Source organism: Elephas maximus, chromosome 6 (assembly GCF_024166365.1).
Source record: "Elephas maximus indicus isolate mEleMax1 chromosome 6, mEleMax1 primary haplotype, whole genome shotgun sequence".
Classification (NCBI taxonomy): Eukaryota; Metazoa; Chordata; class Mammalia; order Proboscidea; family Elephantidae; genus Elephas; species Elephas maximus.
Window position 1 is genome coordinate 67057813 of NC_064824.1, and position 24215 is coordinate 67082027.

Consider the following 24215-nt stretch of genomic DNA (forward strand, 5'->3'; position numbering starts at 1 on the left):
AAATGTGTTTTTTCACAGGTGACATTGTGGCTATACATGAGAAAAAGGGAGAAGGATGGTGGTTTGGATCTTTAAATGGAAAGGAAGGCCATTTTCCTGCCGCTTATGTGGAGGAGCTGCCTTCAAATACTGGGAACGCAGCTACACAGTCATAAAACAAGACTGAACATATCACCTTGGACACTCTGTAAACCCTAAAATGTGGTGTAAATAAAGATAAAAATTGTGTTATCTTTTCAAGTTCATCTTTTGAAAATGGGCAGTGGGATCCTACCCATTTGTTACAGCACTTTGCACTCTTGGTTATTTGCATGAAATTGTCTGAAGATGAATGGGTAGAGGGAAGCAGGGAAGAGGTTCCCCGGTTCCTAGAGTTTCAGGATTCTAAAAGGCTCTATAGATGATCCAGTACAGCACTTTGTGTCACAACGTCTTGTGCCTGAACTCACATTGTGGTCTGAGAGCAGACTAGAGATTAGAACTCAAATGTCCTTTTCTTTTGTGCTTGGGTGGTAATAGGATACAGTAGACCTATGAAGAGTCAAAGTCTAGCCAGACCTGAGAGATGAGGAAATACATAGATCAAGTCCAAATAGAATAGCTCAGTAGGAACAGGTAGACAAGACATAAATGAGACAGATCCAGATTAGGTGACTGTGGAGTAAAGGATCAGGAACCAAGGCCAAGAGGGAGTGGTAGAAAAGGGTCAGCATAATAGGCAGAAGACCTCAGGGTAGAAGGGAGTTTCATTCTGAGCTAGTGACTTTCTGAGGTAGTGGCTCCTTGTAGACCCTCTGCCCAGGACCAGAATTTTTCTTAGAGTGAGGTCAAGCATGAGCCAGAGATAACGGGAGATCAAGAACAAGAGCAAAGTGGACAGGGGAAAGTTAGGAGGGAGGCTGTGCCTGAAATTTCATGCCTTCTTACTCATTTAGAGACTCCATTTATTAATTCATAAGGAATTCTTCACTTCTCAACTAGGTCATATGGGAGGAATACCCTAAGCAGCTTCCCAGTGAAAGGAAGTTAAAATGCTAACGAGTCTTCAGGCAGTGGAATGCACAAGCTTCAAACCACTTCGGGTTTACAATATTAAAAATAGCTGTGCAGAGTGCTTTAGGTGAATTACTCTGTGTCTTAGTTTCCTAGTGCTGCTATAACAGAAATACCACAGTAGGTGGCTTTAGAGAACAAGAAATTCATTTTCTCACAGTTCTGGAGCCTGAGAGTCCAAATCAGGGAGGGTCTCGGCCATTTTGATTCCTTCTTTGTCAGTAGCCCCAGGTGTTCCTTGGTTCCTTGGTGATCCTCACATGGCCTATGTCTTCCCCTTGTGTATATCTCTGTATCTAATCTGTTCGTCTTATAACTCAGAAGTGATTAGAGTTAGAACCCAACCTACTTGGGTATGATCTACATAACAAAGAAAGCCCTATTTCCAAACAGAATTACATCCACAGGTTCTGGGGTTAGGAACCCATCACGTATTTGGGGGGATACAATTCAATCCCTAACACCCTAAGAAAGTAAAACTTCACCAATTCCTTTATCTGTAAGGCCACAGAGGCTAGAAACCTGAGAGCCACATTAAACTAAATCCCACATTTTCTACTCTTGAATCTGTCTCTTATTCTCTAGGTCCTTTGCCAATTCCATGGATTATTATCTCATAACTTCCCTCCTGGACTTTAGAAGCAACATTGACATGCTAATTGTAGTATCATTCCTTTTCTGTCTTTCTCTACATCACAGCCAAAGAGAGCTTTCTATACAAATATGATCATACCCATCCTTGCTTAAATCCCTCCATGGTTCCCAGTTGTTTATAAGAAAAATCTCAAAGTCTTCCTTCAGAACCTGGCTCCTGCTTACCAAATTGCTGCCTCATCACCCACAGTTCCCAATGTGCAAACTCTGCTGCAGTTATTGGAATGACTAGTAGTTTCTGATTTTGCCGTGTTCTCTCTTGTCTGCATATCGGTCATGCTGTTTGCTCTCCCGACACTGCCCTTCCCATCCTTGTTTGCTTGGTAAACTGTTTCTCATTCTTCAAGCCTCAGCTCACTCATCCTCACCCTCCACCCCCACTCTGGTTACCTCTTCTAAAAAGGCTTCTTATATCTCTCCAGGTAGAGCGGAGCACACTGTGTTATATAATAATTATACTGCTTACCACTTTGTTGTTATTTCTATTCACATTTAGCTCCTTCATCAGACTGGGAGTTCCATAAGCAGAGGTCTTGATTCAAGACCTAGCCCAGTGTCTGGTCCTGAGACAGGGTGATTTCCAAGGCACTCCCTGCCCTGATATTCTTTGACTTTCATGTCCAACTTCATTTGCTTAATGATTAAATTGAGTTCTTCAAGTATGTAATGCATATGTCAAAAACACACTGTGCTTGGCTGTATTTCCTTGAAAGGTTTTGGATGGAAAAATCTAGAAACCAACATTTACTATCAATATGAAAAAGCAACATTTACTGTCAAAATGGAACATTTAAGGAGAAGAAGATCTACGCTACTTTCTCAAATACCCCACAGTGGGAAAAAGTTTGAAAATAAGAGAGGCTAGGCCCCAAACTCTGCCTGCAAGAACAGTTCAGAGTGGAGAGAAGCATAAGTTTCATCTTTCAGAAAACAGCCTTAGTCTGCCTGGAGATCACACACTCCACTGAATGTAAGATCATGGTGCTTTTGCACCAAAATGTCAGTCCTTTACTCTTCTGCCTCTTATCTCTCTCTTTTTTTTTTTTTTTTTAACATTTTATTATGCTTTAGGTGAAAGTTTACACAGCATATTAGTTTCCCATTCAACAATTCATATACAAATGGTTCTGTGAATAGGTTGCCGCCCCTGCAATGCCTCAGTCACTCTCCTGCATTTCCACTCTGGCTTCCCTGTTTCCATATGTCCAGTTTCTCTGCCTCTTTTTGCTTTCTCATCTTTGCCTTTGGGCAAATGTTGCCTGTTTGGCCTCATATAGTTGATTGTTCTAAGGAGCACATTTCTCTGGGGTTTTGCTGTTTATTTTATAGGCCAATCTATTATTTGTCTAAAAAGTGACCTCTAAAAAGTGGCTTCAGTTCCAGGTTAAAGGGGTGACTTAGGGTGATAGTTACAGAGGTTCCTCCAGTCTCAGTCATTCCAGTAAGTCTGTTTTTTTTTTTTTGTTTTTTTTTTAATGCGTTTGAGTTTTGTTCTACATTTTTCTCCCATTCTAGCCAAGACCTTCTATTGTGTCCCTAGTTAGAGCAGTTGGCAGTGGTAGCCGGGCACCATCTAGTCATTTTGGTCTCAGTTTAGAGGAGGCTGTTGTTAATGCAGGTCATTAGTTTTTTGGACTAACTGCTCCCTTGAGTCTTTGGTGTCCTTCACTCTTACTTTCTCCAAATGGGAAGAGACCAATATTTGTGTCTTAGGTAACCATGCCCTTATCTCTTTTTAATTTTTTAATTCATCAAATTTGATACTTTCAAGGGGGAATTTTTCAAGCTGAGGCACATATATTTATTACATCCAGCACCATTACACTCCTATAGCAGCATATAATGAACACATTAGATATTTCTGGATACAGATCAGACCTAAAGCAGTGCAAATAAAATTTGTTATGTGAGACATAACTTACAGCCTGGAAAAAAAGATCAGAAGTTTTAACGTCATCCTTAATGGTGTATTAATGAAGGCTTTCTGCATGTAGAAAGTTGGCTGAGTAACAGGCCATTAGACCATGAATAAAGATTTTGAATCTGTATTTCTTTTTCACCTTATTTCTTTCCGTTAAGACTTGATGGATAAAAAAATTGTCTAGCAATTAGCTGCAGCCTACACTGAACCACTTTGTGTATAGAAAGTGATGATGGTAGTTGGACCCTGAAACTCTTTGGAAGTAATTTTCTAAGAGACTCCGCTTTCTTCATGAATCAGGTTTATCTTATAAGAATGTAAATTACTCTCCAGTTTTGGAATGTTGATGCAATTCTGTGATATATAATTTTAAAACCTCCAAAGGTGTCATATTTTAAACCAGATAAAATGCAAATATCATCAGGTATTCCTTGATTCCAGGCAGACTCATTGAATGGCCTTTGAAAAGGGCAAGAGTTTCTGGCTGGACACATTGATATGGTAACCCCTGGATTTAGGTTAAAACTAAGTACATATTATGGTGATTAAGTATGTGCCCAAGTCTTAAATACAGAATAAAATAAATTTTATATTAATGCTCTAAACAATTAATTGAGCCTCTATAATTACAATCTGCTACACAGTTTCATGTATCAGGAAGTTTTTAGCACCATTAACAACTTGAAATATAGGCAGTAGAGGCCGGAGCCACAGCTTCACTGAACACATCAGAAGGCATTATTCTACTTTATCTCCTTTTTTTGGTAGAGTAAAAGCTGATATATCCATCATGCTATCAACCAGAAAAATCTATTGATTTCCTTGACTGCATTTTCCATCACCCATAATAAATTAATATTCATAATGACAAAAGGCACTTTAATCATTTAAAGTGGTTTCTGATTGTTCATAAAGTAATACAGTATTCAGTTTGAGGCTAAGTGAATTTTATTGTACAGTCTTATAGGTCTATAATTGATTAGGAATTTGAACATAGTTTAACTTTGTCTCTCCTCACCCCAGGGAAAAAGCCCACCTCCCGCCAAGTCTTGATGGTCTTGAGGGGTAGTAATCAGGTTGACTGGGAGCAAGAGAAGTGTATTAGAATCAAAATAGCAACACACCCAACTGTCCTTTGCAATATTACATTGGAGGTATGAATAACCCAAGGAAGATGGGCCTGGAGGTATTGGGATGAAAAGATGGGGCTCAGGTTTGGACCAGAATGTGGGGACACAGTAGAGAAGTGCAAGAACCTTTTAGAGAGAGACTGCAGCTACACGGATAGAGCTGGGGGCAGAGGGAACAGATGAAGGAAACGGCAGAGGTCCTCGTATGCTTGATCCAGAGTAGAGGGTCATGTCATAGGCCCTCCAGCTAAACAACAATAGGGACAGGAGTGAGAAAACCAGTAAGCTAGAGAATCCAGGTTGTGTTTCTGCAGATGGGAGCTCAGCTCAGAGAAGCTAAGTAAAATATGGATGCCCACAGCCAAGGCAATTCTGCCTAAGGAAGAGAGCTCAATGGATACTAACCTGGTCCGGGCGTCAAAGGAATGCGGAGGAACGAAGCTTTGACCTAAGGTGGGAGTGAATGGACCTGGACAGAAATAAGAGTGAAAATCTCCTAAAGAACTTAAAATTGGAGAGCAAACTGAACTGACTCTAAAACTCATGACTAGTGGAAGGACCTGGGGACAAGAGAAGTCACATCAGGGATCCCCTAGGCTGGACCAAAGCCAGGCTAGCCAGATACATGAGGTGGCAAATGTGTTGCTGGTCTCAGTTTCAAATGGCTTGTAAGTTGAGTTTCCCTCAGACTGGGGCAGATGGTAATTGCTTTCCCCAGTGGATTTTCAAGTGTGGTTTCTGGGCCAGCAGCACCAGTATCACCTCAGAATATGTTAGAAATACAAATTATCCGTCCCCGCATCATACTCTGAATCAGAAACCCTGGCAGTGGGACCCAGTCATCTGTGTTTCAACAATCACTCTACGTGATTCTAATACAAGTTGGAGAACCACTGGTTTACTTGAATGAATCCCAAGGGTGCTGTCTAAACTACAAGAGACCACACTCAGGGGAGGAGCACTGTTGGAGAGAAAATGTAAACCTAGGGAGCCAACTTAAAAAAAAGAAATATCCACTCCACTTTAACCCTGTGGAGTAGCAGTTAAGTGCTGTGGCTGCTAACCAAAAGGTTGGCAGTTTGAATCCATCAGGCGCCCCTTGGAAACTCTATGGGGCAGTTCTACTCTGTCCTATAGGGTCACTATGAGTAGGAATCCACTAGACAGCAACGGGTTTGGTTTTTGTTTGTTTCGGTCCAATAAGGTTTGCAAGGTGAGTGGTGTTGGGATCTAGCTGGAGAAGACTTTCTCCACTATAGGAGCTGCTCCGGCTAGGGAGCCCCCTTTTCCTCTTTGTCGTGTTCTTCCTTAGCCCAAGGAAGGAGGAATAGTTTAGCCTTCATTTGTTTTCATTAGTTGCTGTTGAGCTGGCTCCAACTCACTGTGATCCCATGTAGAGTAGAACAAAATGCTGCCCAGTCCACTGTCATCTTCATAATCGTTGGTATCAATCATGGTTGAGTTTACTGTTGCTACTACTGTGTGTTTTGAGCACCTTCCAACCTAGGAGGTTCATTTTTCAGCCCTATATCAGAAAACGTTTTGCTATTATTCATAAAGTTTTCACTGGCTAATTTTTTTTGGAAGTAGATCATTAGATCCTTCTTCTGGTTTTAGTCTGGAAACTCAAACACGCCTACTATTGTGAGAATGGCGCAGGACCGGGCAGCATTTTATTCTGTTATACATACAGTTGTTATGAGTCAAAGCCACTTCATGGCACCTAACAACAACATATCAGACAATATGATTTTGATCCATAGGGTTTTCACTGGCTAATTTTTGGACCACAAGGTCTTTCTTTCTAGTCTTAGTCTGGAAGCTCTGCTGAAACCTGTCCTGCAAGGGTGACCCTGTTGGCATTTGACACACTGATGGCATATCTTCCAGCAGCATAGCAAGATGCAAGCCACCACAGTACAACAAACTGACAAGCCTATATTACACCCTCTCAAAGAAAAGCTTCTTTCTCTTTCTCAGCCACTGATTTGATAATTTTACTGGAGAAAAAAAAAAAAAAAGCCTGAATAGGCCATAACTTGGTATTAGAGTCATAAGCATATAGCTCTCCCCAGTCACTCCACCTCTCTGTACTGTCTACTCTGTTTCTCTGCTCCCTTCTCCCCCTTATCTGCCCCCTCTATTCTCTGATCATCTGCGTTCAGACATCAGAGGCTTGTCCTGCACATTTAGGTGCCACGTTACTCAGTTGGGCCTTCCATCTTTGATCCAGCTTCACATTCTACAACTGGTCAGATGAAGAAGCAGATTATCTACGATTTTGGAGAGAGCAGGAAGCACCGTGTTTATCTAGAACCTAAGCTCTCTTCTCCACTTCTGATTTACCATTAATAGAACCCATTTGGCTCCTTGACTCGAATCTTTTTGAGCAGAAGCAGCAAACATAAATACCTTCACAGGCCAGAGAGGTAATGTTAAGAAATGAAGCTGGTTGGATGTCAGACTTTGGAAAGTGGTGGGAATGTGTTGAACTGGAACGAATATGTAGTTTGAATCCACCAAGTGCTCAGGTTTGGTTTTTTGGTTTTAAAGATACTTAGGTCCCTGGTTGGTACAAACAGTGTGCACTTGACACTAACCTAAAGGTTGATGGTTTGGATGCATTCGGTGGCACCAGAGAAGGCCTGGCAACCTGCTTCTGTAAAGATTACAGCCATGAAAATGATGTGGAACTCAGTTTTACTCTGTAATGTATAGGGTCACCATTAGTTGGTATTGACTCAATGGTAAAGAGTTTGGTTGGGTTTCATATGTGTATTCAAATATTTCAGGAAATAGAAAAAAAAAAAGCACACATCTCAACTATTTAGGACCTAGGATAACCTGGATGCAAAAATCAAACAAAGTTAATATACAAAGGAAAATTATAAACCAATCTTACTCATGGCAATTGATGTAAAACTTGAAAATATTCACAAACTGAATCCAACATTGTAATAAAAAAAAACTATACATCATGCCTAAATTGGGTTTATTCCAGGAAAACAAGGTTGATTCAAAATTCTTTAAAAGCCTATTAATATGTCACCTCATTAACAGATTAAAGATAAAAACCAATATAGGTGTATTGGTTTTATCAGGTTTAGAAAAACATCTGATAAAATTCAACAAATTTTCATGATAATAACTTAGTAAACTAGAAATAGGAGAAAGCTCCCTTGGCCAGATCAACAAGAGAAAATGGCTAGTTTGGGGAAGTATACATTGTCCAGTATGGCCAGACAAGAAAACTGACGTTCACAAAGGTTAAAATGACTTGCCCAAAGCCACGTATCAGTTTTAACAGTAGAGCAAAGAATGAACCATATCTTAACCTTTGACTTTCCACAATGCTATACTGATACCAGATAGGACTTTTCATAAGTAACAGTGTCCAAGTTTTATCATTATACAAATCACATTTATTTGCATCTCAAATATTGCCTATTTCTATACTTTCTATTAAGTTGAGTAAAATAACTTCATAGAAGCTTTCCCACTTGTTGGGCCTTCTCAGCTGTTACTTCCACCTTGCCCAGTTGCTAAGGGACAGGGAGAACACGTGTTTAAACTCTAAATATTCTTCACACCACACCACTCATTTTCCACACTTCTCACAATATGCTTGACAATGCTAGGAAACGGTCAGATTTTAAATAGCTTCTAGATCCTCTGTTTACTTAACTGATGGGCAGTTTTTCCTGCTTGAGATGAAACCCTTGTCTTTTTTCAGAAAGCACACCTTGCTTTCTATCAGCTTGTCATTGAATCTGAGAATGCCAGTAGAGCCATCTTTGCCTTCTAAAACTGGCTGAACACCTCAGCAATACGCCTGTGGGTATTATTAAACAAGCTCTTTTTCGAGGTGTAATTTTGATTTTCCATTAAATAATTCTCTATTAAGCCTGGATAATGTATTCAGCATAACAAATATATATTAAGCTTCTACATGCCAGACACCATGCTAGGTGATAGGGAAGTAGGCAACTCACTGTTCTAACACACAAATCAAAATGCAACTGTCTCTGTACAGGAATTCTTTGGAGGAGAAGCAACATTTTCTAACTCTCATTAGCCTGGAAATGGGAACTTTAAGTCCTTTAGGACAATGTAACTGATTTTGTGCTGATTTTTTTAACTTAATTATTGATTGACTTTAATTTTGAAGATCTCATTGTTCCATTTTATTACAAAATGTGGAATAGATTAGTTGACCCTATTTGGATTTCATTTTAATCAGTTTTACTATTTGTGCATATTTTTTCCCACTTAAGAAAATCTCTTCATATGCTTTATTGCCACATTAGGAAGATTTTAAATGTTTAAAATTGTTAGTTCATTTTTACGACATACCATCTTGAATACAATCTGTAAAAGGGTAATTTAATAGGATAGCTTGGTTTGCCTTTCATATGTATTATTCATCATTCAAAGTATAATTTTCATAACATAGCAACTTTAAAATTTAAGCTACTGTATCAATGCTATCTGGTCCAGAATATTCCCAGGTTGGTAGATAATAAACCTCAAAAATTAAGGCCTTTATATCTGAACAGATAAAGGCTTATGCAAAAGTTAATAGCCTTCCCTTTCACCATTCCCATAAAGATGTACATCCCTAGAGACTATTGTCAATGAGCCACCCAGTTCTAAATGCCACATACTCTGTGCACAATTTCCCTGAGATCTGGGGCTGTTTCGTCATCTTTGCTGTTGGTGTCAACAGCTGCTGTAGAGTCGGGCCCCGACTCATGGGGAGCCCACGCACAACAGAGCTAAACTCTGCCTGGTCCTGCGCCACGTACATGATCAGTTACAGATCAGGCCTTTGTGATCCATTGAGTTTTCATTCTGATTTTCAGAAGTATATCAAGATAGAAAATACTCCCCTGCTTTCAAGTCTCACCATCCTCACTTATAAGGAGCATTGTGGTTGTATTTCTTCTAAGGTAGATTTGTTCATTCTTCTGGTTTTCTGTGGTATATTCAGTGTTCTTCACCAACACCCTATTGTAAGCAGTGTACACTCCAATCCCTAAGGCAGTGCATCAGCCTTTTATCTCTGCAGAGAATACCAATCAGTGGTTCCTAAAGCTGTCCTGCACACTGGTGTGGGTCAGTGATGACATCTTCACCAGTCCATAGCATTCTTCTCAGATAAATCTGACTGCTATATATGGTGAGCAGGGCCTGGGCCCAGTCCTAGGCGTGCGTGGCAAGTGAAAGTTCTCTGAAGCTCCTTTCCTATTCCCACTAAATTGGCAATTGTCCTGAACTTTTTTCCCAGGGTATTCAGAGAGAAGGCAGGAGAAGCAACTGCAGGCATGGAGGGCATTGTTCTGTGGCTTTTAGGTGTGCCCGAGATATCCCAAAACAGTTTTATTTGGCTTCCACTATGGCCATTATATCTAAGCACAGTCAAGTTTAGAAGGAAAAGACAGTCACAAAAACAAAATTTGAGAACAAGTTGACGTTTGAGGTCTAGTCTGTGTTGAATACAAACTCCCAAGGTGAGCAGCTTATATCCAGATCACAATGGTATAAATATTATGAAATGTCAATTGGTTATAAATATTCTGCATTTGGATTTTCAAAAATATATCTTTTTTCTGGATCTTGGTAAATACTGCCAACTTTCTTCTGATGTGAAGGACTGTCCTTTATTTTAACTGTACATTCCTCTCAGCATGAGATAAAACTATTCTTTCTTTTATGGCACTAGGATGATAAGGATGATAGACAGTAATATTCATTTCGTTAAGTACATTAAAACAACTGACAACCCTAGGTTGGATCTATTTTTTTTTTATGACCTACAAAAGCTTGGCGATCACTGACACACAGGGTTGGCTATACAAATTCCCATTCCCAGCGCTTCTATAAATACCCATGCCTGACATTAAAAAAAAAAAAAAAAAGGAAAGCATATAGTATATAAAAAGAACACATATTCCTTTATAAATTTTTTCTAAGTTTAATAAAAATAAAGAAATATACCACACAGAAATATTACAAAAATACAAAACAATTATAGGCTGACGACAGATAACGAAAATTCTTTTTAAAAGAGACATGATAGAGAAGAAAAAGAAACAGTTGTTACATACTATTTATGCATTAATTATAAACCATAGCAGTAAAAGCTTTCCGAACATTGGCAAGGAAGGCGGAAAAGTTGTTGGTTTTCCTTAAATTCTCTTGAAGTTCTGCCAGGCCCTCAAGATGGGGAGAACTATCCAACACTAGAAGAAAAAATGAGGACAATTTGAATAATATTTTTTGTGGGAGAGAAGTATTTCTAGTTTAGACGCTCTCATCTAGTTTGAACTTCAATTCCACTTACTGAAATGCTTTGAGTATAAAATGATAAAATCATAGAAAATTATTTTCTAACTACCCTTTGGGCCTTTCCTTCCTTTAATCTCTAAATATTTAAGTGCTAAATAAGTATTACAATCTTGTTTTAATTTTAAACAAATGGCATTCAAGGGATTGATGAGCTGAGTAATATAGTATGCCATTACCCAAAGAAATGCATCTTAGACCTATACATTTTGTTTCAACTGGGTTTTTTTTTTTAACCACTAAACCAGTTTTCTCTGCAAAACTTCAGACTGACTGACTTTTAGTTTCTGGCTATGGGGTCAAAATAAAAAAAGAACAACTTTCAGTGCTAACCCTTAATAACTTACAATTATGGGGAAAAAAATCTAAAATTTTACAAGTAAAATGGATGTCATTAGAAAATGTGGTTGCTATTCCAAGATGGGTATTTACGGGGCCTACTAATCAAATGCGGCTCAAAGTCACCAATAACAGTATGACCCTCATACACAGAATGCCAGCTGGAGCATATTGGGAGCAAGTCCCCAGTAAAGGGGGTCAAAGAAAAAGAATGATCCAGGTTTCTCTGCCACCAATCTTATCCTTTGGCTGAGGGGAAGAGAGACAACCATAACAGACTTCCAGCTCGTTGGTAGAGCTTGCTTAGGAAACCAGGCCCATGGCAATAGCAGAGAAAGATTAGCAAAGAGCATTTGGTTCAAAATTTATACTAGAGATTCCATCTCAATACACTATTAAAGAGTCTAAAACTGTAGCAATAGAGGATATCCAATTTGGAAAAATGCAGTTTTTCAGGTTTGCTTTTTAAAATCTAGCATTCATTAGCTTGGAAGAAATTTACATAGAAAGGAAAAAAAAAAAAAGAACATTTGTATGTGAATTAGATCCCAAAATATAAATTCCATGAGCACAGGAACTGAGTCACCAGGTCACATCAGGGAGCCAACTCAACAGTTCACCTGCATGTCTGCTATAAATACTTCAAGATGATCACATAGGTTAAGGAGCTGAGAACCATTCTTCTGAATTCCTATAAATTAAGGATTACTTGTATAGGGCCCTTGGAAACCCAGCTCTAGTCTGTCCTACAGGGTCACTATGAGTCGGAATCAACTACATGGCAATGGGCTTGTATAGAGACAATTGTTTTTAGTTGCTGTGAAGTCAATTCCGACTCATGGTGACCCCATGTGTGTAGAGTACAACTGCACCATAGGGTTTTCAAGGTTGTGACCTTTCGGAAGCAGATCACCAAGCCTGTGTCCCAAGGCACATCTGGGTAGGTTCGAACCGCCAACCTTTTGGCTAGTAGTCGACTCCTTACCTTTTACACTACCTAGGGACTCCTGTAGGGACAGTAGAAAAAGTCAAAACGATAAACATATTTCCATTCTATTCTTGTTCATACTATTACCATATAAATTATCATAAATTCCCATAAATCAAAGGTCTTCTAGCAGGCAGTAGAATCAATAACTAAGTTAATTATCAATGTTTGGGATTTTCAGGTGGGATAATTTCTGTGAAATTTATTTTGCGGGAAATAAATGATCACGTTCTGATAATTATCACATCCTGGCTATTTTAAAATTCACCTCCTTGGATAAATTAATAATATTCATTTAGGTAGCCATATTCTTTATAACTTTAGTTTTAAGTTCTTTAGAAGGACAATTCATAACTGCATATAAAATGCAGTGATCTTTGGTCTTCTTGCACACTTTTCAGCCACTGTGGCACTGTGCCATCCTGAAAAGAAAGTATAGTCACAGCCTTTAGAAGACAAAATCCCAAGAAATCAGGCTGGAAATAGAAACAACAGTGCGAATATTACCCTTCTTCACATTCCTTCATCTTCTGATTCAAACTACATTTGGGGATGCCAATCTTAAATGCTAGTTAAGAGGTATGAAGATACCTTCATAGTCCCTTGCTTCATTCAGGTGCAGGGAAAATACAAATGGGCTCTCAGGATGCTTGGGATCAATATTAGTGAATATAAACTGCAATTTATCACCTGTAAAGAAAGATCACATTGTTTAATTCAAAATTCAACTTCAAATTGAAATAATTATGTCAGAATACCAGATTTTTTAAAAACTGTTAATAGTAGGGGGAGGGATGAGGGCCAGAGAAAAAAAATTTTATAAGATATCCAGCTAGGCAAAATAAGGGGTCTATTTTGGTTTTTCTCTTGCTGAAAACATTATTTCCTGACTTTGATGACTATGACAAAATTCTATTTTAAAATGAAAGATAAATTTCAAGCATTAAAACTGACTGATGAGGAGGAGCCAAGATGGCGGCTTAATCAGACACACCACGTCCTCCCTCTATATCAAAGACCTGAGAAACCAAGTGAAACAGTTACAGATGACAATCCTAGAACCCTAAGCATTGAATGAAAGGATAAATAATTAAGATCAAACATTGACTGGAAGAAACTGAACAAAAACAGCAAACAAGGAGAGAAACAGAGCGGGGGGTCCTGCCAGCTGGCCAGGCACAGTGTTGCCATCTTGAAACCAAGCCAGCAGTAATCCCAGGTGAGGAACACAGGAAGGCAACTTCATGGAACTCCCAATAGGAAACAGAGAAACTGTAGATATACCCAGAGTGAAGAAAGGTGAACAGGACATGAACTGGAGCTAAGGAGGCAAAGTACAGGAAGACGCACAAGAGCTTCAGGGATTCTGGCACCCATGGAGCAGGGAGGAAGTCAAAATCCAGAGACAGGATGACTCTCCAGTGGTGGTCCTTGAGATCATTAGGGTGCGTGGCAGGCACCAGGTAATAGATCCATAGAGAGACAGCAGGAGGTCCCCCACTTGACCACACCCTGGATAGCCCCCCCTCCCTTTGCATTTGGTAGGGGCTAGGTCCCAATTACTGGCTGCACCCACCAGGAAGTGGCTAAGCACCCTCACCTGGCAACCAAAGAAGCATACTCTCCCTCCCCCATCCTCTTGGTGATTAGTGGCATGAACCACTCCCGACCCTGCCACCCTGACTGCCAGGGACCAAAGTACAATCTACCCCCTTCTCCTGCCCCTGCCAGCTCATCTGCCACCCACCCCCACCCTGTGAGCACTGGAGATACAGCACTCCCTGGCTGCCTGCCCTGCCCCACCTCTTGTCAGCTGCCCAGCTGAGCGGGAAAAGCCAGTGCCACCATTCCCCAGTCACCCGCCCCATTCTGCTCCTCACCGAATCTAGAGTTCAAAGTTGAACACCATGTCCTTCTCTAATCAAGGGTCAATATTTTTTATTAAAAGTTCACTCCAAGTAATAGGAAAAACACCAAGACCAATAGATGTATATGGATAAAGGACCCAAACAGGCGATCAAAGACAGAAATAGAATTGTTAAACAAACAAGAAAAAATGGTCAGCTTTTCAATAGTAATCAAAGAAATGCATAATGGATATGTTTTTTAAAAGTTCTATTCATGACTAGCCAACTGGCAAAACCACAAAAACAAAACACAATCTGGCAAGAATACAATGAGTACTCTCATGCATTGTAAATAGGAGTGTAGAAAAGAATTAACATAGCAGGCCTGAGACTAAAAAAAAAAAAAACCAAACCCAGTGCCCTCGAGCTGATTCCGACTCTTAGCGACCCTATAGGAGTAGAACTGCCCCATAGAGTTTCCAAGGAGCTCCTGGCGGATTCAAACAGCCAACCCTTTGGTTAGCAGCCGTAGCACTTAACCACTACAGCACCAGGGTGTCCTGAGACTGCTATCCTTAAAACCTTAGGAAAGGCCTGCTTGCAAGGTTGGCCCTTGACTGGTATGTTAGAGCCTCCAAGATGACCCACAGGTTTAACAATTCTCAAGGAGGACTCATAGGATTCAGCATGTAGTCGTACCCATGGCTATAATTTATTAAGGCAAAAGAATACAAAGTAAAATCAGCAAAGGAAAAAGGCACATGAAGTGAAGCCCAACAGAAACCAGGCACAAGCTTCCAGAATCCTCTCCCAATAGTCACTTAATTCTCCCACGTGTGAAGTGTTAGCAACAAGGGAAGCTGGTTATAGACTCGGTGCCCAGGGTTTTTACTGAGGGATGATCACGTAGGCAGCCTCAGCCTGGTACATACCAAAATTCCAGACTCCCAGGACAAAAGTAGGTATTCAGCAAAAATATATTACTTGCATAAACAGTTTAGTCCAATGAGCCACCTTATCAGTTAGGGGACTAGGAACCTCACAAAATCCAAGTTTCCAGATCCCAACCAAGGGGCCAACCTTATAAGCAGGATTTTCTAAGTACAAGCAATTAGGTCTGCAATGTTAACTCTTTTCAGCACAGCTGACTTCTGAGAGCTTTGGGAGTGTTCCCACTATTCCCTAACTGATAAGGGTAGTTTACTGTGCCTAAAAAAAAAAAAAGAAAAAACGGTATAAATAATGTGGTTTATGCTGAATACCTTCTTTCCTTCTTGGAGTCTGGAATTTGGGTACCTGACAGGCAGTGTGCCTACATAATCAACCCACAATAAAAACCTGGAGCACTGAGTCTCTAATAAGCTTCCTAGGTAGACAATACTTCACATGTTATCACAATTCAACGCTGCTAAGGACATCCTGTGTGACCCCACTGGGATAGGAAGCTTGTGCCTGGTGTTGCCCAGGCTGTTTTTGCTGATCTTGTTTTGTATCCTTCTGATGCAGTAAATCCTACCCATGAGTACGACTATCTGATGAGTCCTGTAAGTCCTCTAGGGGATCATTGAACCTGGGGATGGTCTTAAAGACTCCTGACACAATAGATATTGCTGTAAATTGACATATATACGTGTAAGACTCACAAGATACTCATATTCTTTAAGACGGTAATCCCTCTCTAACAGTAATTTCATGAAAATACAAAAAATGGAGGCGTCTCTGTGCCCTGTATTATTTCTAAAAAATCTAAATGCCAAGTCAGAAGCAATACGCATGTCAAACAATAGATAAAAGACTGAATAAATTATGCTACATTAAAAGAATGAATTATTACATCGCCATTTTAAAACTATTATTATGAAGGCTGTAGCAACTGCAGAAATGCTAACGATAAAATACCAAGTAAGAACAAAAATTTGCATATCGACACCAAGCCAAAAATACTGGATGACAAATAACCAAAGCATCAGTAATTACGTTAGATTGATAAAAATTTCTTTATAATTTCTACCTATTCTCTAGTTAATAATGTCATCATTATTTGAGTTCAAAACTTTTTTTTTAATTCTCCTTGGCTCAGGAAAAGGTATCCCTTTTTAATCTCATATATTATATTTATATTAATATTTAAAAAAAAAAAGCAAACCAATCCATTGCCGTCAAGTCAATTCTGACTCATAGCGACCCTATGGGACAGAGTAGAACTGCCCCATAGAGTTTCCAAGGAGCTCCTGGTAGATTCGAACTGCTGACCTTGTGGTTAGCAGCCGTAGCTCTTAACCACTATGCCACCAGGATTTCCACTATATTAATATACTCACCATAAATTTTTCGAATTTCTAGTCCAAGTCGATATTTATACAAGTCTTCAGATTTCTGTAGTCTTTTCAGCCTCTCTTCAATAGCTTTGTTAGCAGTGGATATAACTATGATTTTAAAAAAGAAAACACGTATCAATACTTTAAATAACACTCAATTAATTTAAGAAAAAAAATCTTAAAAGCTATAAAAATGATGCCAGATAAGAGTCTGCTTACATTTATTCAGTTTCTACCTCTGCCAGTTAGCAAAAAGGGCTTCTGTTCATTCAAATTGGAAAAAAATATTGGTTAATATGTACAGGTAGCTAGTGTTTTATTCTATTTTATTATGTAGTTTTTTTACCACGAATAAATAGGCCATGGATTTGCATGGATAGCACAGAAACAGAAAGACTTCTTTTATACTATTTGCTTTTTCTGGTTAGCAAAGGATATACCATTTGCCTCAATGGAAAAATATTTTTTTAAGCATAACTATTTCTCATGAGAAGTCAACCTTATTTCATCACATTTTAGAATTTTTTTAAAGTTAGCACAATACCCCTAAGTAATACTTAGCAGATGAGAAAAATAATTTCACAACATAGCCCTGGACAAAAACTCTGTTAGAAAAAGCACTAACAAAATAAGCTTCGCTGTTTTCAAGAGATTTAAGAATTGATTACTTTGTGGCCAAACAAGGCTTTCTCTCTAAAGAAAACATTCATTTGATTTGAATATGAAAGAGACTTTGCAGCATAATGAGAGAGCTTAATAGTTCCTGGCAGGAAATACATGGTCACTCTATATTTGTTACCTAAATTACACTACAGGCAAATCTTATTTAGTCAAACTGCCTCCTGCCCCACTTCATGAAACCCCCATATCAATTTTATTATCACTCAGGTTGTATTAGAAATCAAAGGAGGAGGCCCTTTAAATCAAACAAAACAAAATAACTCACTTAGCTCACTTCACTGACACCTTACAGAGATGAGTGGCTGGCTAGACTCTGAGGCGTGTGATTCAGTTTCAGCAATGAACTGGAGAACAGGTAAGATGCACATAATTGTGAATCATCACCACTCTGAAAGTAAGATTAATATGAACTAAAATGAAAACTCACTTTCCTTCTTCTTAGCATATTCTTCTTTAAGATCCTGGATATTTGCAGCCAGTACTTCTATTTCCTGCTTTTTGCATCTTACTTCAGCAATCAGCTTTAACAAGTTATCTTTTTTTTCCTGAATGTGCTTATTCTGCCTGCAGATCTCTGTAAGAAGCACAAGGTATCAGCTAGAACATATATATATGCTTTGCGGTCCAACATGTATCTATGATAAGAAAAGACCAAAATTTATTGACTTTCATAAGTTTAGTAGAGGAAATTTTGATTGATAAGCGTTTCCTAGTGATTCCAAAATGGTACAAGAACAAAAAGAAAAAAAATCCTAATCTATTCTCTCTTGATTGTCTTTGAAAACAAAAATGAGGAGACAGAAGTGCTTTTTTAAATAAGAATACCGAATTAAACCAAGAAGTAGAAAACTAGAAGCTCAATGACCCCTGCAGTTCCCCTCTCCAAATAAATACAAAAGTAAAGCCCACCACCAGACAGCTAAACTCTAGAAGATGGCTTCACACAGGGCTTTGAAGAAACAGCTGATTCTAATGCTGTATAAATTATTCTGGAACAGAGCAAACAGAAGGAAAAATGGAAGGAGGGAAGAAAAAGGAAGGGAAGGAGGGAGAAAAGAAGGATAATTTTTATAAAGATTTAGTTTACAAAGTTAGAATAATTCTGAAACTAAAAATTGACACAGCGCTGCCTCCTCCACATCATATAAACTAATCTTACTTTAAAAAACTGGTATAAAAATGCTTAATAAAATATTAATTATATAAAAAATAATCCACTAAGAGCAAATATGGTTTATTCTAAGGATATATAGTGAAGGTGTAATACTAGGAAAATCCATCACATGAACAGGTGTTAAACAGGTATTTTATATAAATTCAGCACCTACTTCTGATGCGGGTTGTTAAACTAAAAAAGAAGGATATTTCTTTAGCACAACAGAAACAAAACAAAAATCTTTCAAGCCTTCCAATATACTTAAAATGAAACACTAAGAGGTATTTGCAAAAGAAATAAAACAAGGGTGCCTGTATCATCGTTATTCAATATTCCTCTAGAAGTGTCTGAACAACACAGGACACATAACCAGTAAAATTACTGGAAAGGAAAAGATAATTTTCATTATATGTAGACAACAGATACCTACCTAGAACAGTCATAAAAATCCACTGAGAATCTGTACGAATGTGTGGAACTGAATACTATAAAATTGATAGCTTTCATAAATAACACCAGTAATTAATACACAAGCGAGAATAGTATACCTGCTGATATTAAAAAAAAAACCGAACCCGTTGCCGTTGAGTTGACTCTGACTCAATAACAACCCTATATTAGTGATATTAGTGACTGCAATATTGATTTTTGCTATTCCTTGCTACTTTTAAATACTGAAATGCTGGCATCTTTTGTAGCTATCTCAGATACTGGTCAGTACCTCACCTGCCCTTCTTCACTCTAATCCTTCCACCCTCCCTGCCTTCCCCATATCTGTCACCACCCCCATAAGCCCTCTTAACCATTCAGTTTCTGTAACTACCCCTTGCATACTTTCAAAACAAAAACCAAGCCTGTCCATAAACCTGGCCAAAAGAAGCCACTGAAGAAAGCAGAGCTCTCAGCTAGGAAAGGGACTAACATTGGCAGGGCCACCCTGTCCCCATTGGATGAAAACCAGATACCAGCTACAAACTGCTGCTACATAGGGCCCGCTGCCCAGAGGCCAAACTCAGTTGCCATCAAGTAGATTCTGACTCATGTGACCACGGAGGCAGTGGTCTCAAAAGTGGTAATCAAGGTAAACAGGGCAGGAAGGGACTAAAGCCCAAGAACTATCAGGAGGAGAGTACTGAGGTAAAACAAGCAGAGCCGGGGGGCACTTTATAACGTTTATGGATTTCAGAATTGAATTTTTTCACTTTACTAATATGTAAATGATCTGAACTCTTTCAAATAAAATGCCATTAATACCAGTATTCCAGCATTATATTATATAAACCAAAATATCTCTATTGTCATTTCATTCCTATATTTTAACTACAAATAAAATAAATGTTCCAAGGACAAGTGATTTTAGCAAATGCTTTCTTAAATAAAGTTAAACTAGTTGATCCATCACAGAACTTCTGAAGGCCTGAATATCATGACTCTCCAAAAGGAAAATATATTGTGATCTGTTTCCCAAATTTAATTGAGCATGGAATCCTTTGGGTCTCTCAAGACTGGCATTCTTCAGGCAAGGGGGGAATCTTATGTACAGTGGTAACAAACAAAATATTCAGGAAAAATCTACATCAAGAAATATGTGGGTTCTGTATGAAAAAAATTATAAAGCTTGTCTGAGACACCTATCTGAACTGGATATATGGAGAAACACTTTATGCTCCTACTTATAAAGATGCCAATATTTAGCAAAATCACTTTTAGATTTAAAATAGTCTCAATGGATTAAAAGCATTATTAGGGTTGTGAGGATTCAAAGTCAATATATGCAAGGAGTTTAGTACGGGGCCTTGCACATGGTATGTAACATGTGTAAGGGTTAGCTATTAAGTATTCTAGAGTCCTTACTAGAAAAATCAAACCCTCCAGATTTTATGCTCATACAGCACCTACTCCATTCTATTGTTATAGCAACTATTAGTGTATTTTGGTTGCAGTTTCCCTATCTATATCCTCCAATAAATTGTGAGCTATGTACCGATTAAACCTTATGCATTGTTTCCTCTACGCTTGGCAAGTTAGCAGTCACATGTTTACTGAATTAATTAATTTTAAGTAAATTATACTTCTATTCAAGTATAAATTGACTATTTAAAAGAAAAATATTGGTAATGCTCTCAGGCTATTCAGAGCACATCTTCACATTCTTATCTTTAAGAGCATACTTTGTTTGAGATTCACAGTATTAAAAGCTGATCTTTAAGAGCATACTCTGAGATTCACAGTATTAAAAGCTGACAGTTTCAAACTGAAATTATCTAATGCCTAGGAATCCTACAAACCAAGAGTGTTTAAAGGATCCAAACTCAGTATCACTATATCATACACACGTACCTCCAAACAAAAGAGGTTTCTCTTTTTTGCTTCTGGTTACGTAGAAGGGGGTGAGAGGAGCTACAAAAGGGTATGGAAGCTTCAGGCCAGCTTAGAAAGTAAACATGTATAAAAGTCTAGTATAATAATCTACCAGGGGTTGAAAACTCAAATGCCTTCAGGGACAAGACAATGAATAAAGTGGGCAAGGCCAGGCAAAAGAGTATTGCAGATTGTGACAAATGAAAGATCACATGCCCTGTGCAAAAGTATTTAAATTTAATATTTTTTAAAATATTGTGCCACTTTTCCTTGGATTCAGGCAGACATTAGCTCTGGCAGCATGCTTTCCCACTTCCCACTTTCGCCTTTTTGAATATATGCAGAATACAACATTCTTTTTGCTTTGAAAAAAAATACTGTGCCACTAAACTGAGTGTCTCCAGGGGAATCTGGACTGTAGCCACCAGCTTGTGGCCTCTGTGTGAAAATTCAATAAAAGCTATTGATCTACTGGGGACAGCAGGGAGGGTGGTAGAAAAGGCAAAAAGGTAGTAAAAATATGGGGAGAAGGACTATCAGAGTACTCACTAAGTACCCCAAAGAGCTGAGTGAGCTCCAAATTTTCAATCCCCAGTCTGTGATTTCCAATGAGAAAATAAATTTGCATTTATATATTAGCATGAATGAAACTCACAAATATAAAGTTGAGTAATAAAAAGAAGAGAATACTTACGATATTATGACATTTATATAACATCCAACACTAAACAAAATATTGACAAGCTAGTTCTGGATGGTGGGAGAAGAGGGTGGTATAAAATAAGATGCTCTTTTTCTTAAGCTGGGTATTGGGTACATAAAAGCTTATTATTTTTTATATATGTTGTTGCTGGGAGGGAGCCCTGGTGGTGCAGTGGTTAATCACTCAGCTGCCAACCAAAGGGCTGGCAGTTGGAACCCACCAGCGAATCTGCCAGAGAAAGATGTGGCAGTCTGCTTCTGTAAAGATTACAGCCTTAGAAACCCTATGGGGCAGTTCTACTCTGTCCTATAGGGTTGCTATGAGTCAGAATTGACTCCAGGGCAATGGGTTTGGCTTTTTTTGTTGTTTTGGTTGTTGTCTAGTGGCAACAAGTCTGTTTTCAACTCATAGTATATGTATACATATACACACATTATACACACACACACATTGTACATTCTTTTACTTCAGTGAGGGATTTTAGAATAAAAAATGTTTAATTAAAAAAAAATCTGGAAAAGACAATTTGTCACATACGATTTTGATATTCCAGAAACATCTCAATCATTCGGTCCTCTTCCTTTAATTTTACAGACAACTTTTCTGAAAGAGAAATTGAAATTGAACTTTCAGTTCAGCTGAAATAACAGTTCAGCAAACAAAAACAGCAAGTTACAAGTTTACTTTCAATACCTGCAAATGCTTTCATGGAGTCCTTGTAGGCATCTCTTAGTCCCACCATCTGACAGGAGGTGTCACTGGCAGTGTTTATGAATTTATTCCAAAATTCATTTATGCTTTTATCGAATTGCACAAGTTCGTCCTCTATCATTTTGTGAGACAATGCTACAAAACAAATAGAACATGCATTATATTTCTTTAAGATTTACTGAAATCAAACCAACCACATATTCCAATTAATTTGGTAGTTTGATATTTGCTAGAAAACGGTTAACAACTTACCTTTAACTCTAGATACTCCAAGGTAGATGAAGCCACCTGGGGTTCACTGTGGTTAATGTGCGGCAAGAATCCAGGACACCCTTACCTCCCAGGGTGAGTGGAATTGCACAGGGCACTCACACCCCCTATGACCTGGGAGCAATGACTCTTAACTCCGTTTATGCACTAGTAAAATTGACTTCTAAGCCCCTTCCAGAAAACCCTGGTGGCATAGTTGTTAAGAGCTATGGCTGCTAACCAAAATGTCGGCAGTTCAAACCCACCAGGCGCTCCTTGGAAACTCAATGGAGCAGTTCTACTCTGTCCTATACGGTCACTATGAGTTGGAATAGACTCGACGGCAACGGGTTTGGTTTTTTTGTTTTTAAGCCCCTTCCAACTGACACTTTTTGATTCCAGCCTGGATCTCCAGGTCCCAGGTGCCCCACCCCACCAAAGGATAAGGTCCCTTACATCCCAGACTCCAGGTCCCACCAGTTCTCTTGTGATGCTAAAACCTTCCAATGATCTAAATCATCCCCCTGGAGGGCCACAGACACGTCGTTCAGTGAAACCCAGAATACCTCGAACTCGCTGCTGCCCACCCCGCGAGGTCCAGAGGCCCAAATAGCCCCAGACGCCCCATTTCATAGACAACGTCTCCGAAAACACACACCACGCCCCCAAGCCTCTATCTTGACAGGCGGATCTAGTAGCCCAGCTCAACTCCCACACCCCTCACCTTCACCGGCAGGCCTGAGCGCCGGCGCTTCTCCCACGGCAGACTAGGTTAACAGGCGATCGCCGGACACCGCTCCGGCAGCCGTCACAACTTTCCGATTTCAAATCTGAGTGCCTCCCGCCACCCGCCTCCGGGCAGAGACGCGCCGTCTGATTGGGTGATAGTACAGGTTCTCCATGAAGGGATTGGTTGATATCGACTTCCGGGATTCTCCAGGAAAAGGTGTTGAGAAATGCATTCTGGGATACGTAGTTCTTTCTGTGTTACAATGGGACTCTGAAGTGTTTCTGTGTCGTTATTTTTTTTATTATTAGTTGCCATGGAGTGGATTCTAACTCGTGGAGGCCCCTTGTGTGCAGAGTAGAAGTGCTCGGCAGGGTTTTCAAGGTTGTGACCTAGAAGCAGATGGCCATGCCTTTCTTTCCGGGGGCCTTTGTATGGAATCAAACAGTCAACCTTTAGGCTGGTAGTCCAGGGATTAACCATTAGCGCCACGCTAGGCTCTTACCGGGACGAATCATTCATCGTTTGCAGAGAAAGGTTTCTGCAACAAATGTAAACATTAAACTTTACTTGGATTCTTTTGCAAAGTATATGCCTTCTTATTTAATGCTATCTGGAGGTTTAAACAAATAATTAAAAATAACAATGCTAATAAAAACACCATTGTTTAATTGCATTTCTTCTAAATTTCCTGTCATTAACAAACCAAACCACAATTACAGCAACAATAAAACAAATATTTAGATAACATGCTCATTACTTAATAGCTCATTCATTGGGAAGTGGCTGAAATATTACTGTTTATTGCCTTCTAATAGCAATAGTATTAACTGGACCAATAAGCAACATCATGATAAAAGGAGAAAAGATTGAAGTTGTCAAGGATTTCATTTTACTTGCCTCCACAATCAACAGCCATGGAAGCAGCAGTCAAGAAATCAAAAGACGCATTGCCTTGGGTAAATCTGCTGCAAAGGACCTCTTTAAAGTGTTGAAAAGCAAAGATGTCACCTTGAAGATGAAGGTGCGCCT

The 24215-nt window shown here is 39.1% G+C and overlaps 2 protein-coding genes across 5 annotated transcripts in view; one reads left to right on the forward strand and one right to left on the reverse strand.

The window, feature by feature from the left end:
• The window catches only part of NOSTRIN (nitric oxide synthase trafficking), a 56482-nt gene extending 56251 nt beyond the window's left edge, over positions 1-231 (forward strand). For all 3 annotated transcript variants that reach the window (XM_049887373.1, XM_049887372.1, XM_049887374.1), the window contains exon 17: positions 19-231. In XM_049887373.1, the coding sequence (XP_049743330.1) occupies positions 19-155 (137 nt within the window). In that variant the 3' untranslated portion in view covers positions 156-231. The remainder of the gene's footprint in view (positions 1-18) is intronic.
• A 10529-nt stretch (positions 232-10760) lies between these two features.
• Positions 10761-23280, reverse strand: SPC25 (SPC25 component of NDC80 kinetochore complex). Of its 2 annotated transcripts, none has more exons than XM_049888981.1 (7): positions 23181-23280; positions 22190-22342; positions 22034-22099; positions 17704-17850; positions 16599-16703; positions 13022-13120; positions 10761-11000 (listed from the first exon to the last, which is right to left on the reverse strand). In XM_049888981.1, exons 2-7 carry the CDS (start codon positions 22326-22328, stop codon positions 10876-10878), a joined length of 681 nt encoding a protein of 226 aa, XP_049744938.1. In that variant the 5' UTR covers positions 22329-22342; positions 23181-23280; the 3' UTR covers positions 10761-10875. The 2 variants fall into 2 exon arrangements, with proteins under 2 accessions (XP_049744938.1, XP_049744939.1); XM_049888982.1 differs by lacking the exon at positions 23181-23280 and adding an exon at positions 22460-22798.
• Between the last annotated feature and the right edge of the window lie 935 nt (positions 23281-24215).

Excerpts from the sequence above, each read along its gene's own strand:
- SPC25 (XM_049888981.1), bottom strand. The coding sequence starts at position 22,328 with ATGATAGAGGACGAACTTGTGCAATTCGATAAAAGCATAAATGAATTT. Across the intron at positions 22,100-22,189 it reads CTCCATGAAAGCATTTGCAG|AAAAGTTGTCTGTAAAATTA; the intron begins GTATTGAAAGTA and ends TTTCTCTTTCAG. Across the intron at positions 13,121-16,598 it reads AGAAATTCGAAAAATTTATG|GTGATAAATTGCAGTTTATA; the intron begins GTGAGTATATTA and ends CTTTCTTTACAG.